At 39.6% G+C, this 11,993-nt stretch overlaps 3 protein-coding genes across 3 annotated transcripts; 2 read left to right on the top strand and 1 right to left on the bottom strand.

The window, feature by feature from the left end:
* Positions 1 to 18: 18 nt before the first annotated feature.
* LOC103338817 (ABC transporter A family member 7-like) lies at positions 19 to 5,386 on the bottom strand. The gene is made up of 18 exons (XM_089041741.1): positions 5,209 to 5,386; positions 4,770 to 5,115; positions 4,602 to 4,681; positions 3,982 to 4,480; positions 3,601 to 3,720; positions 3,402 to 3,517; positions 3,108 to 3,272; positions 2,847 to 3,009; positions 2,622 to 2,747; positions 2,438 to 2,521; positions 1,984 to 2,336; positions 1,691 to 1,891; positions 1,483 to 1,592; positions 1,298 to 1,382; positions 1,037 to 1,165; positions 817 to 922; positions 621 to 709; positions 19 to 496 (listed from the first exon to the last, which is right to left on the bottom strand). The coding sequence occupies exons 1-18, from the start codon at positions 5,284 to 5,286 to the stop codon at positions 182 to 184; spliced, it is 3,165 nt and encodes a 1,054-aa protein (XP_088897867.1). The 5' UTR covers positions 5,287 to 5,386; the 3' UTR covers positions 19 to 181.
* Positions 5,387 to 5,490: 104 nt separating this feature from the next.
* Positions 5,491 to 7,809, top strand: LOC148915448 (ABC transporter A family member 2-like). The gene is made up of 4 exons (XM_089041742.1): positions 5,491 to 6,489; positions 6,644 to 6,875; positions 6,977 to 7,332; positions 7,449 to 7,809. Exons 1-4 carry the CDS (start codon positions 6,085 to 6,087, stop codon positions 7,605 to 7,607), a joined length of 1,152 nt encoding a protein of 383 aa, XP_088897868.1. The 5' UTR covers positions 5,491 to 6,084; the 3' UTR covers positions 7,608 to 7,809.
* Positions 7,742 to 10,612, top strand: LOC103338728 (ABC transporter A family member 2-like). The gene is made up of 10 exons (XM_089041916.1): positions 7,742 to 7,840; positions 7,939 to 8,098; positions 8,194 to 8,420; positions 8,601 to 8,718; positions 8,822 to 8,898; positions 9,002 to 9,091; positions 9,289 to 9,786; positions 9,866 to 9,946; positions 10,035 to 10,211; positions 10,296 to 10,612. The coding sequence occupies exons 1-10, from the start codon at positions 7,742 to 7,744 to the stop codon at positions 10,563 to 10,565; spliced, it is 1,797 nt and encodes a 598-aa protein (XP_088898042.1). The 3' UTR covers positions 10,566 to 10,612.
* The last annotated feature ends 1,381 nt before the right edge of the window (positions 10,613 to 11,993 follow it).

Here is an 11,993-nt window from a genome sequence, read left to right as displayed (position 1 = left end):
AAGCAACATGTGCATGCATTTCAAAATTTATATTAATTTCTTTTGAATTATATATATAGACTGTTAAGCAGAACAAAAGTATAACAGAATAACCAAATGAATGAATGGCAGGCATATTAAACGCATCTTCTAACAATATTCAACAGTTAATCATGTTAAAATCTAGTACTACGTTGGGGTTTCATATATCATATGATGAAGATTCAGCTGCAGCTGCAGCTGCAGCTGCAGCAACCTTAATGAAGACATCCTCCAAAGTAGTGTCAACCACACCCCATGCAAACACTGGGAATCTACTCTTTGCAAACTCCACTGCTTGGAATACATCTGCAATTCTGACCTCATTTTTGGGCAGTTCAAACTTCTGTGTACCCGACAGTCGGTATGTCTTGTTCGCGTTGGGTGACAACTTCTGTACTATCCTCTCCACTTCTTCCTCATGTTCCCAACTTGTTGTCATCGTAAAGACATACAACCCTCCATGTCTCCCCTTCAGCTGAATCATCACATATTTTCAATTCTCAAACCAACATATTTTCAATTCTCTAACAGTAATTAATCCAAACATCCAATCCAAGAATCTCATTGATGGGAGAATAGAAGAGTTGGGATTTGGTTACCTCCTTCGGGTTTCCTATACACTGCATCCTGCCATCTACGAAAATTCCTAATCGATCACACAGGACCTCTGCCTCTTCCATGGAATGTGCTGAAGATATATATCGGCTTTGTAAGTGAAATGAAAGAGCTAAACATATATAGAGAATTAATAAGGTAACAAATAGATTGTGTGAGAGAGAGGGGGAGAGAGAGAACTGGTTAGGATGATTGCCCGGTCTTGTTTTGCAGTCTTTATAACATTCCATAGATGGTTTCTCGAAGATGGATCAAGTCCAGTACTAGGCTCGTCCATGTAAACAACCTTCAAGTACAGGAATTTGCAAAAGAATGAGTGCAATAAGTTGCATGATCTTGAGATAACATATCCAAAATAAAAAATCAAAGTAGCTTCAACAGATGGAGCACCAAGACCTACTTTGGGGTCCCCTATCAACGAAATTGCGACGCTGAGCCTTCTCTTCATGCCTCCACTGTATTTCCCTGCTTGTTTGTCAGCAATCCCACCATCAAATAGCTTGACACTCTTCAAAGATTCTTCCACTGCCTTCAGCAACCAAATTAAACCACCCACAAATTAATCCTCCCAGCTAGCTAAACGTATCAACCCATCTTGAATGCTTACAAGTTTTCAATAACAATCCCAATGTCAAAAATAGTAAAATTTCAATTTACTTACTTGCATTAAGCCACGACCTTTGAGGTTCTTAAGTCTGCCATAAAATAGTAGATGCTCCCTTCCAGTCAGTGTTTCCCACAGTAGGCTAAATAATATCCAGTAAGCAAGAAACTCATAAGATTCATTTAAATATTTAAAGAAACAACCAAGAAAAAGAAATTTTGCTTAAAATTGATTTAGCTTACTCATGCTGTGGACAAAATCCCATGCTGGTATATATATTGTTCATTTGCGTCCGAATGTCCATACCATGAACATATGCTGTGCCAGAGGTTGGTTTTGTGAGACCAGTCATCTGTGGAAAGAGGTTGCAATTGGTTAAGCATTAACTAGCCATTAGTATATATGTTTGATAATTATATATTCTAAAGAAGTAGAGTGTGCTCTGCTCACCATACTAATAAAAGAGGTCTTCCCTGCACCATTGGGGCCAAGCATACCAAAGCACTCCCCTGGAGGCAAAGCAAGAGACAACCCTTTCACTGCAAATTTCTCAGGGTTTCCATCTCTTCCCGGATACACCTTTTTGAGGTTGTCACAAACGATCGCATGACTTGTATTTTGTTCCAATACCAACCTCTCAACCATCTCGATCTGGAAATTAGGAAGAAGTGGAAGCAGAACTAATTTATACCTGTGATAAAAACTAATGAGTATATAAGCTAGAGCGAGAGAAGAAAAGTTACCTCGTGACTAACATCAGATTTCTCCATCTGAATGGAAACTTTAGATCCCTGCCTTTGCAAACTAGGCCTCCTTAGAGATGTAAGTTTCTTCTTCCTAATCCTTTGCAAGAAAAATAAAGGACTTTTTCCACTTCCAGATGATACAACTTGGTCAATGCAATATGCAACAAAAAGCACCACAAACCACTCAATAACCATGATAATGAAGACCTCTCTCATCCCATTCTGGTTATCATTCAAATCGCCCCATCCCATCCCAACCCTTTTTTCTTGCAAGGGGTATTGTGCTAGCTCGTATAATCCACGATACAGAGAGAAGCCAGGATACAACTGTAAAAGAATGATCCCGCGTCCTACGTACAAGAACACCAATACAGAGTTGAGTTTCTGAAAAGTATAAACAAAAAGAAAATTAAATTCCAAATGCTTCATTTTCATAAAAATTTCCACTTACTAGAGACTGATGCATTTTCGATGAAGCTTCGAAAAAGATTTTCTGCCAAAAGCCCAGTTCCAAAGACCAGAATGTAACCTATAGCTGTTACCATAAAATCAACCATGTCAGTTGAATCATCTCATGAGATAAAACTTAAAATGTAAATCCCTGATCAATAATTTCAAACCAAAAGAAATCGAACCTGTACAAGCCTTAACGTTTGAAAACATTGAAGCTACTAGAAAAGCCGCTGCTATTTGCAAGTTCATATAGATGAAGTAAAAAACCAACTGGATGCTGTAGTCATTGATTGTGAAGAATTTTAACCCTGCAAGGATGGAAGGAAACACACTTGAATTCATTAAAGCAACTCAGAGTGAAACCAGTCTGAAACAGTTGGCAAGTAGTTAGATTGATACAAATATACCTATGATGGAGCCAACTGCCATAAACAGCAGCATGTAGATCAAAGAAACTGCAAGAAAATAGGCATAGGAGATCATCCAATACGGTCCATCACCAAGGCCATGCATTTTCATCATGATTCTCAGTTTTTGTTGTTTCTCGTAAACCAGTGACTTCAAAACAACCTGCATACACCATTAAAAAGTTGGGAAATTAAGAAAGCTAAGTTAATTAGCAAAAATCCATGTAATGAATATGGATGAACATAATCAATCTTACTTACCGGGAACAGCAGTAAAAGGATCCATGTAAAGAAGAGTGGACCAAGTAGAGAGGAAAGATCCGGTATGCTTACTACGTTGGTTACAGGCTTGGGCATTTCTTTGACAAACTCAAACAGCATTTTGGTACCAGGGCCTTGCAAAAACTGAAGGTAGGCATTGGATGCCTGGCAGCAAATAAAACAAATGAATGTATTAAAACTCATCCCTGCCTGATCAATTAGCAACATTCACTTTTCTTGTTTTAAGATATCACCAAGTAAATTAACAAGTTAATTATGTGTATGTTTGTCTACCAGATTCACTGAGCGCCCAATCCGCTGCAGATCAGAACCAACACTCCTCCTCAAGCTTGAATTGTACCAAAGGATTGCATTAAAACTGTTCTCATTTGAGTTTAAGAAATCATAGGCTGCAAGAAAATGCACCGTCAATAGCTAGTACATGATGATACTGTATGTATTCATCATATCAAAGTCAAGTAGTGGGGATAACCTGCAAGTATTTCATTAACTTTCCTCTCTGGGTTCCCCTTTGGGTATCCTTTATATAGCTCATTGTTTATATCAGAAGAATTGTTGCGCCACAAAGTCAAAGCTTCAACACATCTAACCTCTGGATTCAAGACAAAGTTTGGCAAGCAAAAAGGTTATGTTGCGAGCAACATAAATTGAAGTGCATGTATGTGCACAAGTGATGAGTATACTTTTCGTGCGCAAACATTGTAGTGTTAGTTTTGTGAAACTTTTCTTTCTAATGTTTGAAGAGATTTCAAGTTCGAATTTCTTGCCCATTAACAAAAATAAAATAAAATAAAGGAAATCTATAACATACAAGCACAAAGATTAAAAGTTGTTTAAAAAACCAAAAAAATACCTTGTTCATATTCTTTATTGGGTTGGGCCTTGGGAGTGAGGCCTCGATTGGGGGCTTGTGGTGGAGGTGGGTTGCGAGGCCGAGGAGGGGGTGGGGGCCTTTTGAGAGCTGAGGGTGGGGGTGGATAGCGGGCCGGAGGCGGGTTGGGAATGGGCTGGAGACGAACTGGGGGTGGGTTGAGAGTGGGCTGGAAGGGGACTGGAGGTGGATTGGGAGTTGGCTGGTAGGGTTCAGGTGGGTCGGGCGCGGGCCTAAAACGAGGTGGAGATTTAGAAATTGGGAGTTTTTTGGTTGTTATGAGCATGTGAGGTGGGGCGGAGGCCAGCCTAACCACAGCATGAGGAGGCCCTCCCCGTCCATGGTCGAGTCTGGATGATACATGAAGAGTCGGAATGGAGAATGTAGAGTTGGGGGAGCATTGGCGCTGCACCTTATAGATGGTTTGTATGAAGAAAGCTCCGTCTAAAAAGTTGGGAGCTCTAGGTAAGGAGTGAGATCCCTGCACATTTATCTCAAGTGATTAAGAACATTTACTCTGCATCTCAAGTTCTTAGGTTTAATCTTGTATAAAAGAAAGAGAACGAAAACAAAACATAAAAGGAGAAATGACTACAACTTACCATGACATTGTTGGCCAGAAAATCCATGACATCAGAGGAATTGAGAGGGAAATCATTGGACAACAAATTCCCAGCCAAAACTATCCAAGTTAATGCAGAGATTAAGGTTAATAATAGTAATTAAACAACAAATGAATCAAAACATGTAATTAATCAAAACATGCATACTTTGTCCAAAAGACTGATTATTTCCAGTGACCAGTATAGTGAGAGGACAGGAGCCGTTAGCCCTGCATGACTCGTCGGGCAAGTCTGTGAAAGGAATAACAGAGTCACTTGTAACTGCACGAGAAGTAGCAACGGGTATATGCAATACCGGAGGCCATTCTCGAGGCTTAGGATAGGGACAAGGGCTCCTTTCATCGAAACCGCTGCTGCTGTTATCGCACTTGATTAAGTTCCCTTTGGATTCTTCCATTTTCATTTTGTCTGTCGCAATTTGTAGACCAAGCAAAATCAAACACAGCAAACAAGGTATTAAAACCAGCGATACATTCGAGCACATATTTCGTTTCTGCAAAATAATCCACATAATGTGATCAGTGCTTGTCCAAAATTTATATTAAAAGAACACTGAAACTAAGATGACAAAATTTGAGAGATGGACCTGAAAGGTTAAGTTCTTTCTAAGCAAAGCATTGGACTGAGTCAAGAAGCTCGCCGGGGCGCGTAAACGATCGGCCATTGATGTCCGCAACCAGGAATTCCTTTGACTTGTCTGTCAGCACCAGAGATTCAATATTCTAAACCTTTGAAAAAGGAAAAAATGAACTCAAGTAGTCAAGTAATTTTAGAGATACCTGTAATGATAACGAATGAGACCAGTTTTGAATCCAAATAAGAACTAATTATTTATATTAATCTGCCAGACTGATCTTGATCTGCTCTGCTCTTGATGTACCATTATGTAATGTATACTTTTTGGTGAGAGAGAGAGGCTTGACGCGGCTCATTAATTTTTGCCAGTTGCCACACTTGCTCATTTGATTAGTTTTGCGAGTGATTAATTATACCTAGTCTTTTTTTGTTAATTTTGGGGAGATAGGGAAGGAATTAACATCTTCAAGACATTTAAGGAATCAAAGAAATAAACACACGCAAAACAGATCAGATCAGACAGCCAAAAAATCAAAGTATTAATTTCATTCTATGTAATTAATATTTAAGCTGCTGCCAGGGAATTACTTATCCCTACATTACAGAAATCATCCCCTAAATCAAAGGAATTGCATACGCGCATGCAAATTGATTGACCAAAAAAAATAAAATCAGCATTAGTTATCGCAATAATTCGGAAAAAATCCCGTTGTTTTCCTGTAATAAGCTTAAACGCGGTGGCAAATCCTTAATACTCAATCGAATCCAGAACCAGTTTGGTAATTTAAACTTACCCCCTCCCAAAACTTAACGCGCAAAATCGCGCCTTCTAAAACAGTACGATCTTCAGTTCATCAGAGTCATCACTGGGAAGTATAAATTATGAATGAATGAAACCGAACACACTTACTTGAAAGAAACCATGAGTTTACAGAGCGGTTTTCCACTGCTGTTGCAACAATACAAGGCGTTGTTGAAGAAGAACCTCTTGCTTTCATGGCGGAGCAAGAGGGCTACCTTTATACAGCTCTTCTCCTCCTTCTTCTTCGTCTTCCTCATTTTCTTTATCCAGAGGGGCCTCAAGGCTCAAGAAGCCAAGTCCACCGACTACAAGACCCTCACCAATCCTCCACCTCTTGTTTCGCCGCCCATCCCTCCATGCGAACACAAATACTCCATTCAAAAGCCCTGCTTTGATTTCGCCTGGAGCGGAAATGGAAGCTCTAGGATTCAGACCATTGTCCATGCTATCATGGCTAATAATCCGGACAGGCCGATTCCCTCGTCCAAGGTACCAAAGATATGGACTTTTGCGTTGTGTTTGGTTGTCGAGAAAATGCAGGGAAAAGTTGTTTGCTCTTCTTGTTCCTTTCTTTTTCTTTTTACTCTGTTTCGTTCGACCAACTGTCATGTGATAAGTCTCGTTTTGCCTTTTAATTGTGCAGGTCAAATCGTTTAGAACAAAAGATGAAGTAGATACATGGCTGTACAGTAATCCTATGCATTGCTCAGGAGCTTTGCATTTTGTGGAAAGAAATGCCACTGTAATTAGCTATGGCATACAGACTAATTCTACTCCTGTTAAAGCACGAGGGCAATACGAAGATCCAACGTTCAAATTCCAAATACCGCTTCAGATTGCTGCAGAGCGTGAAATTGCCAGGTCTCTGATTGGAGGTATTATGTTTTGTTTCTCATGCTCTCTTCTTTGAAGAAAGCTTTATTTGCATGGTTGCTTGCCACCTTGACCTTAAAACTTGTCTAATGATTTTTTACAGTTCCAAATTTTAGCTGGGTTCTTTCCCTCAAGGAATTTGCACACCCTGCACGGGAGGCTTACGCGGAGTTGACTGATGTAGTTCCTGTCATCTTTTTTGCGGCTTCCATGTTTGGTTTTGTGTTTCAAATGAGTTCTTTGATCACAGAGAAAGAATTGAAGCTTAGACAGGCAATGACAATGATGGGCCTTTATGATACTGCATACTGGTTCTCATGGCTCACATGGGAAGGAATTATTACCCTTCTCTCATCATTTTTCACAGTTCTATTCGGAATGATGTTTCGGTTCGATTTTTTCCTAAACAACAGTTTTGCAATCTTATTCCTCGTGTTCTTTCTCTTCCAACTCAATATGGTAAGTCGGTTTGGTGCAATTAATTTTTTACTTTATGTTTGTTCTTGCTCGCTGATTTCATGTTAAGCCTTTGCTTAGCAATTATGTCTGATCCATCCACTGGCTTTCGTTGCCAGATTGGTTTTGCCTTTATGCTGTCAACCTTCATAAGAAAGTCATCTACATCCTCAACTGTGGGTTTCTTCATATTTATTGTTGGCTTTATAACCCAGGCAAGATTCCCCAGTTCAAGAATCAAGATTTGCAGATTATGGTTATTGGTTCAATTGTACTAATAACAGATTCCACTTTTTCATTGCAGATTGTTACAGTAACCGATTTTCCCTACAGTACAAACTTCAAATCCAAAAGGACTGTTCGAATCGTCTGGTCATTATTCCCACCTAATCTTCTTGCCAAAGCTTTACAGATGCTCGCGGAAGCAACATCCACTCCAAAGGATATTGGGATTAGCTGGAGTACAAGGACAAAGTGTGGGCCAAATGATGATCATGACTGTATGACAATTGTATGTGAACAAATTGATCCTCAAATTTAAAATATTAACAAAACTTTATAAGGTCTTTTTGAATTTTATTATTTATATTTACATTCGAATTTTGTCAGAACGACATCTATTTGTGGCTGGTGGCTACATTCTTCCTCTGGTTTATATTGGCAATCTACTTGGACAATATCATCCCAAATGCATCTGGTGTGAGAAAATCAGTGTTTTACTTTTTAAATCCAGGATACTGGACAGGGAAAGGTGCAAACAAGTTGGAAGGTAAATATAAGACTGAAATTCAGTTGGTGGTTGAGTTTCCCTTGTTGAATGGTACTTATGACATAATGCTTTTTTTTTTTTCTCTCTTTCCACAGAGGGTGGCATTTGTAGTTGCATGGGTTCAGTTCCACCGCAGGAGCATTTTACGCCGGATGATGAAGATGTGCTTGCAGAGGAGAACATTGTAAAACAACAAACTAAGGAAGGCACAGTTGATCCAAACATTGCAGTTCAGATATGCGGCCTTGTAAAGACATATCCCGGGACTACCACAACTGGTTGCTGTAAGTGCAGGAGGACTTTACCGTACCATGCTCTCAAGGTAACCAACCTTACCTAGTTATATATATGTCTTCATGGTCAAGTTTTTCTCTAGGTTCATTGTTATACTTTTTAGACCAAAGATATAGTGGAGATGAAAGGTAGATGTTTCAGCCTTTCATGTTTTGGAAAATGAAATAATATAGTAGCAAGCAACTGAAGTATTTTGAATAACTTTCAGGGTTTGTGGGTCAACTTTGCAAAGGATCAGTTATTTTGTCTACTTGGTCCTAACGGAGCTGGGAAAACCACCGCAATTAATTGTTTAACTGGCAACACACCGGTGACTGGAGGAGATGGTAATACTATAATTTTTTTATTTTTGGAGTGCATTGATTGGAAAAGTCTTGAGATTATGATGCCAATTGGGAAATGATAAATTTGCAAACTGCCTTGTCGCAGCATTGATTTATGGAAATTCTGCTCGGAGCTCTGTTGGCATGGCAAATATTCGAAAAATCATAGGATTTTGTCCGCAGGTGCTCTCTCTCTCTCTCTCTCTCTCTCTCTCTCTCTCTCATGTTGCAACAACTCATTTGAAAAATTTGACTCAACGTGTATGTATATTGTCTCCATTCATAGTTCGATATTCTTTGGGATGCATTGACCGGGCAAGAGCACCTTCACCTCTTCGCTAGTATTAAAGGCCTCCCCTCAGCTTCAGTAAAATCGGTATGTGCTACACTAACTTGCATAGGGTATTTCACATGCTTTCTTCCTTGCACTATGTTTAAACTCTGCGTGTTGCAATCCTTCTTTTTTGTTCCGGAAATGAAGGATTATAATACGCAGAGTTCAAACCGGTGCTCATGAAGTTGGGCAAGGATGATTCTTTTGTTCTGTATAAGACGGATGCTCCTCAAATGCAGGTTGCTAAGAAGTCATTGGCAGAGGTGAGACTCACTGAGGCAGCCAAAATGAGAGCTGGGAGTTACAGTGGAGGAATGAAACGTCGCCTGAGTTTTGCCGTAGCCCTCATTGGTGATCCAAAGTTACTCATCTTGGATGAACCGGTACGGAAATGCGGACCAAGCCCTTTACTATGTGTACTTCTCCTCCGGTTTTCTAATTTACTTTATGATCTGCAGACAACTGGTATGGATCCCATAACAAGGAGGCATGTATGGGACGTCATAGAGGATGCAAAGAAAGGGCGTGCAATTGTCCTAACCACTCACTCAATGGAAGAAGCTGACATTTTGGGTGACAGGATAGGAATAATGGCAAAGGGTAGGCTCCGTTGCATTGGAACTTCAATCAGGCTCAAGTCAAGGTTTGGGACTGGTTTTATTGCCAACGTGAGCTTCCGTGGAAGCACGAATGGGCAAAATCCTCATCATGACGCTGTGAAGCAGTTCTTTAAACACGTAGGCTGGTTTTGAATGATTTGAACTTATTTGTGTACATATGAAAGACTAATTTCTAACGTGGGGTAAGTTTTTGCAGCATTTGGATGTTTTACCAAAAGAAGAGAACAGAGCATTTCTGACTTTTGTTATTCCTCATGATAGAGAGGGGCTTTTGACGGTAATTTGCTTAGTATCTTTTTCTGGTTCCTCTATAACTGCAAAATAAGAAGCATATCTGACTTACGAGGCTTGTGACCTAAATACAGAAATTTTTTGCGGAGCTTCAAGATAGAGAAAGAGAATATGGCATAGTAGACATCCAACTTGGACTTACAACTCTTGAAGAAGTCTTCTTGAATATCGCAAGGCAGGCAGAGCTAGAAGCTGCCACAGCTGAGGGGCGGTTGGTTACTCTCACTTTAACATATGGAGCCTCCGTTAAGGTAAACACAGTCAGTTTTCTTTTTTCCTTTTTATATTGACCAGGAATCAAGCTTAAAGTTACTTTGCGTATAAAGGTTTTGCAGATACCTGTAGGAGCTAGGTTTGTGTGGATTCCAGGAACGGAATGTGCAGAATATCCAACTGGGGTTATGGTACAAGTTTTCTGGGAGCAAGATGAATCTGGTGCCCTCTGCATATCCGGCCACTCTCCTGAAACCCCAATACCTCCTAATGTTGAAGCGACCCCATCACGCATGGATTCATTTGGCCGATCCGGCCGTTCCCAACCGGTTCATGGAATTCTGATTCATCCTGGCCAACTCAGTAAAACAAACTCTCGTTCATACCTCTAGTTATAAGTTAACAGAGATATTATACACAAATTTTCTTCCATTTGTAATTTCCGGTAGTACATAGATTTTCATCGTATCCGTTCGATAATTATTCATTGCCTATTCAAAATTGTTGGAGATCTCTAATTTCACTATTTTTAACAACAAAATTTTAAGCTAATAGTTTGTCACAAGGTTTAAACGTACATAGGAGACGGCATTTGCATGTTGCTGGCTCCTCCCTCGGTGTGAAAAAAGCATTGAGATATTATTATAGTAGTGGTCAACGATCATTACTGCCCAAGTTGACCTGCGACTATCAAGCTTCTGCACACTGCACTGCACATCTCCAGTGCACACAGATTCGTTTGAAGCAGGCGCGTCTGATTCTTGCTAGACACATAATCTTTTACTTGACAACACCTGAAAAATTGGAACCTAGAATCGCAACCAAATGAACTGCGAAACTTGTATAAAAAATAACAAAATGGGACTTCAGAGTTGGAAAAACATGCAATTTTTAGAACTGCAAAGCCGTTGATCTACATATTTATAATCATGTTACAGCGGTTTGAAATGTCAGTTAATACAACAAACAAAAAATAAAGTAAAAACACACAGATCTGAAAGTATTTTGAATCTAAAACTCTAAAAACCATGTAATTAAAGAATCAGTAAAGCAGCAAGGACTTGTTGAAAGAGCAATCATCGGTAATTAAATAAGGAGCCAAAAGAGGGTAAATAATTAATTAAGGAGCAGTGAAAGGACAAATCAAAGTAAAACATGTGTAAAACCTAGCTACTAAGTATTAGAGATGATGGATGAGAGAAAGGTGTAGAGCTCCCTTCAATCCAAACAAAGATCTAACACAGGTAATGCAGCTCCTGAGATATGCAAGCCACAAGCCTATTCCTCTGATGATCTGAGATAGGGCTGTGGGATCCATAGCTCAGCAGCTCAATCCACCCAGCAAGACCTTCTATTGGACTTCAAGGAGCTCTGCTCCGTAACCCTAGCTACCCCTACCTACCTACTACCCGAAACCCTAGCACCTGCATACATATATATATATATATATATGAACTTGGAAGGGAAAATCAAGATGATAAAAGACAAGATCAGTAAACCCTTTACTGACCAAGAGAGATCCAGCCCTCTAACCTGCAGATGAACACCGATCGAATAACAGGTTTTGTTATCGTGAAAATAGTTTCCATGAATCATCTTATTACTACAACATATATCTAGATCCATGCATCCTTCATCGAAATCCATATATCTCAAGGATCCATGGCTTTCCACCAAGCTTCGATCAAAAGAATTATAAAGTCATCGCCAGATAGCTAAAAGCTAACTAAAACCATTTCCTTCTCTCTCTCTCTCTACTGGGAATGGGAACTACCTCTCTCTAACTAATTACGAATACCCATTAAGCCAATATATATATA

Source organism: Prunus mume, linkage group LG7 (assembly GCF_029339155.1).
Source record: "Prunus mume cultivar Tortuosa linkage group LG7, ASM2933915v1, whole genome shotgun sequence".
NCBI classification, from domain to species: Eukaryota; Viridiplantae; Streptophyta; class Magnoliopsida; order Rosales; family Rosaceae; genus Prunus; species Prunus mume.
Note: the sequence above shows the minus strand (reverse complement) of the source record. Positions and strands in the feature narration are given on the sequence as shown.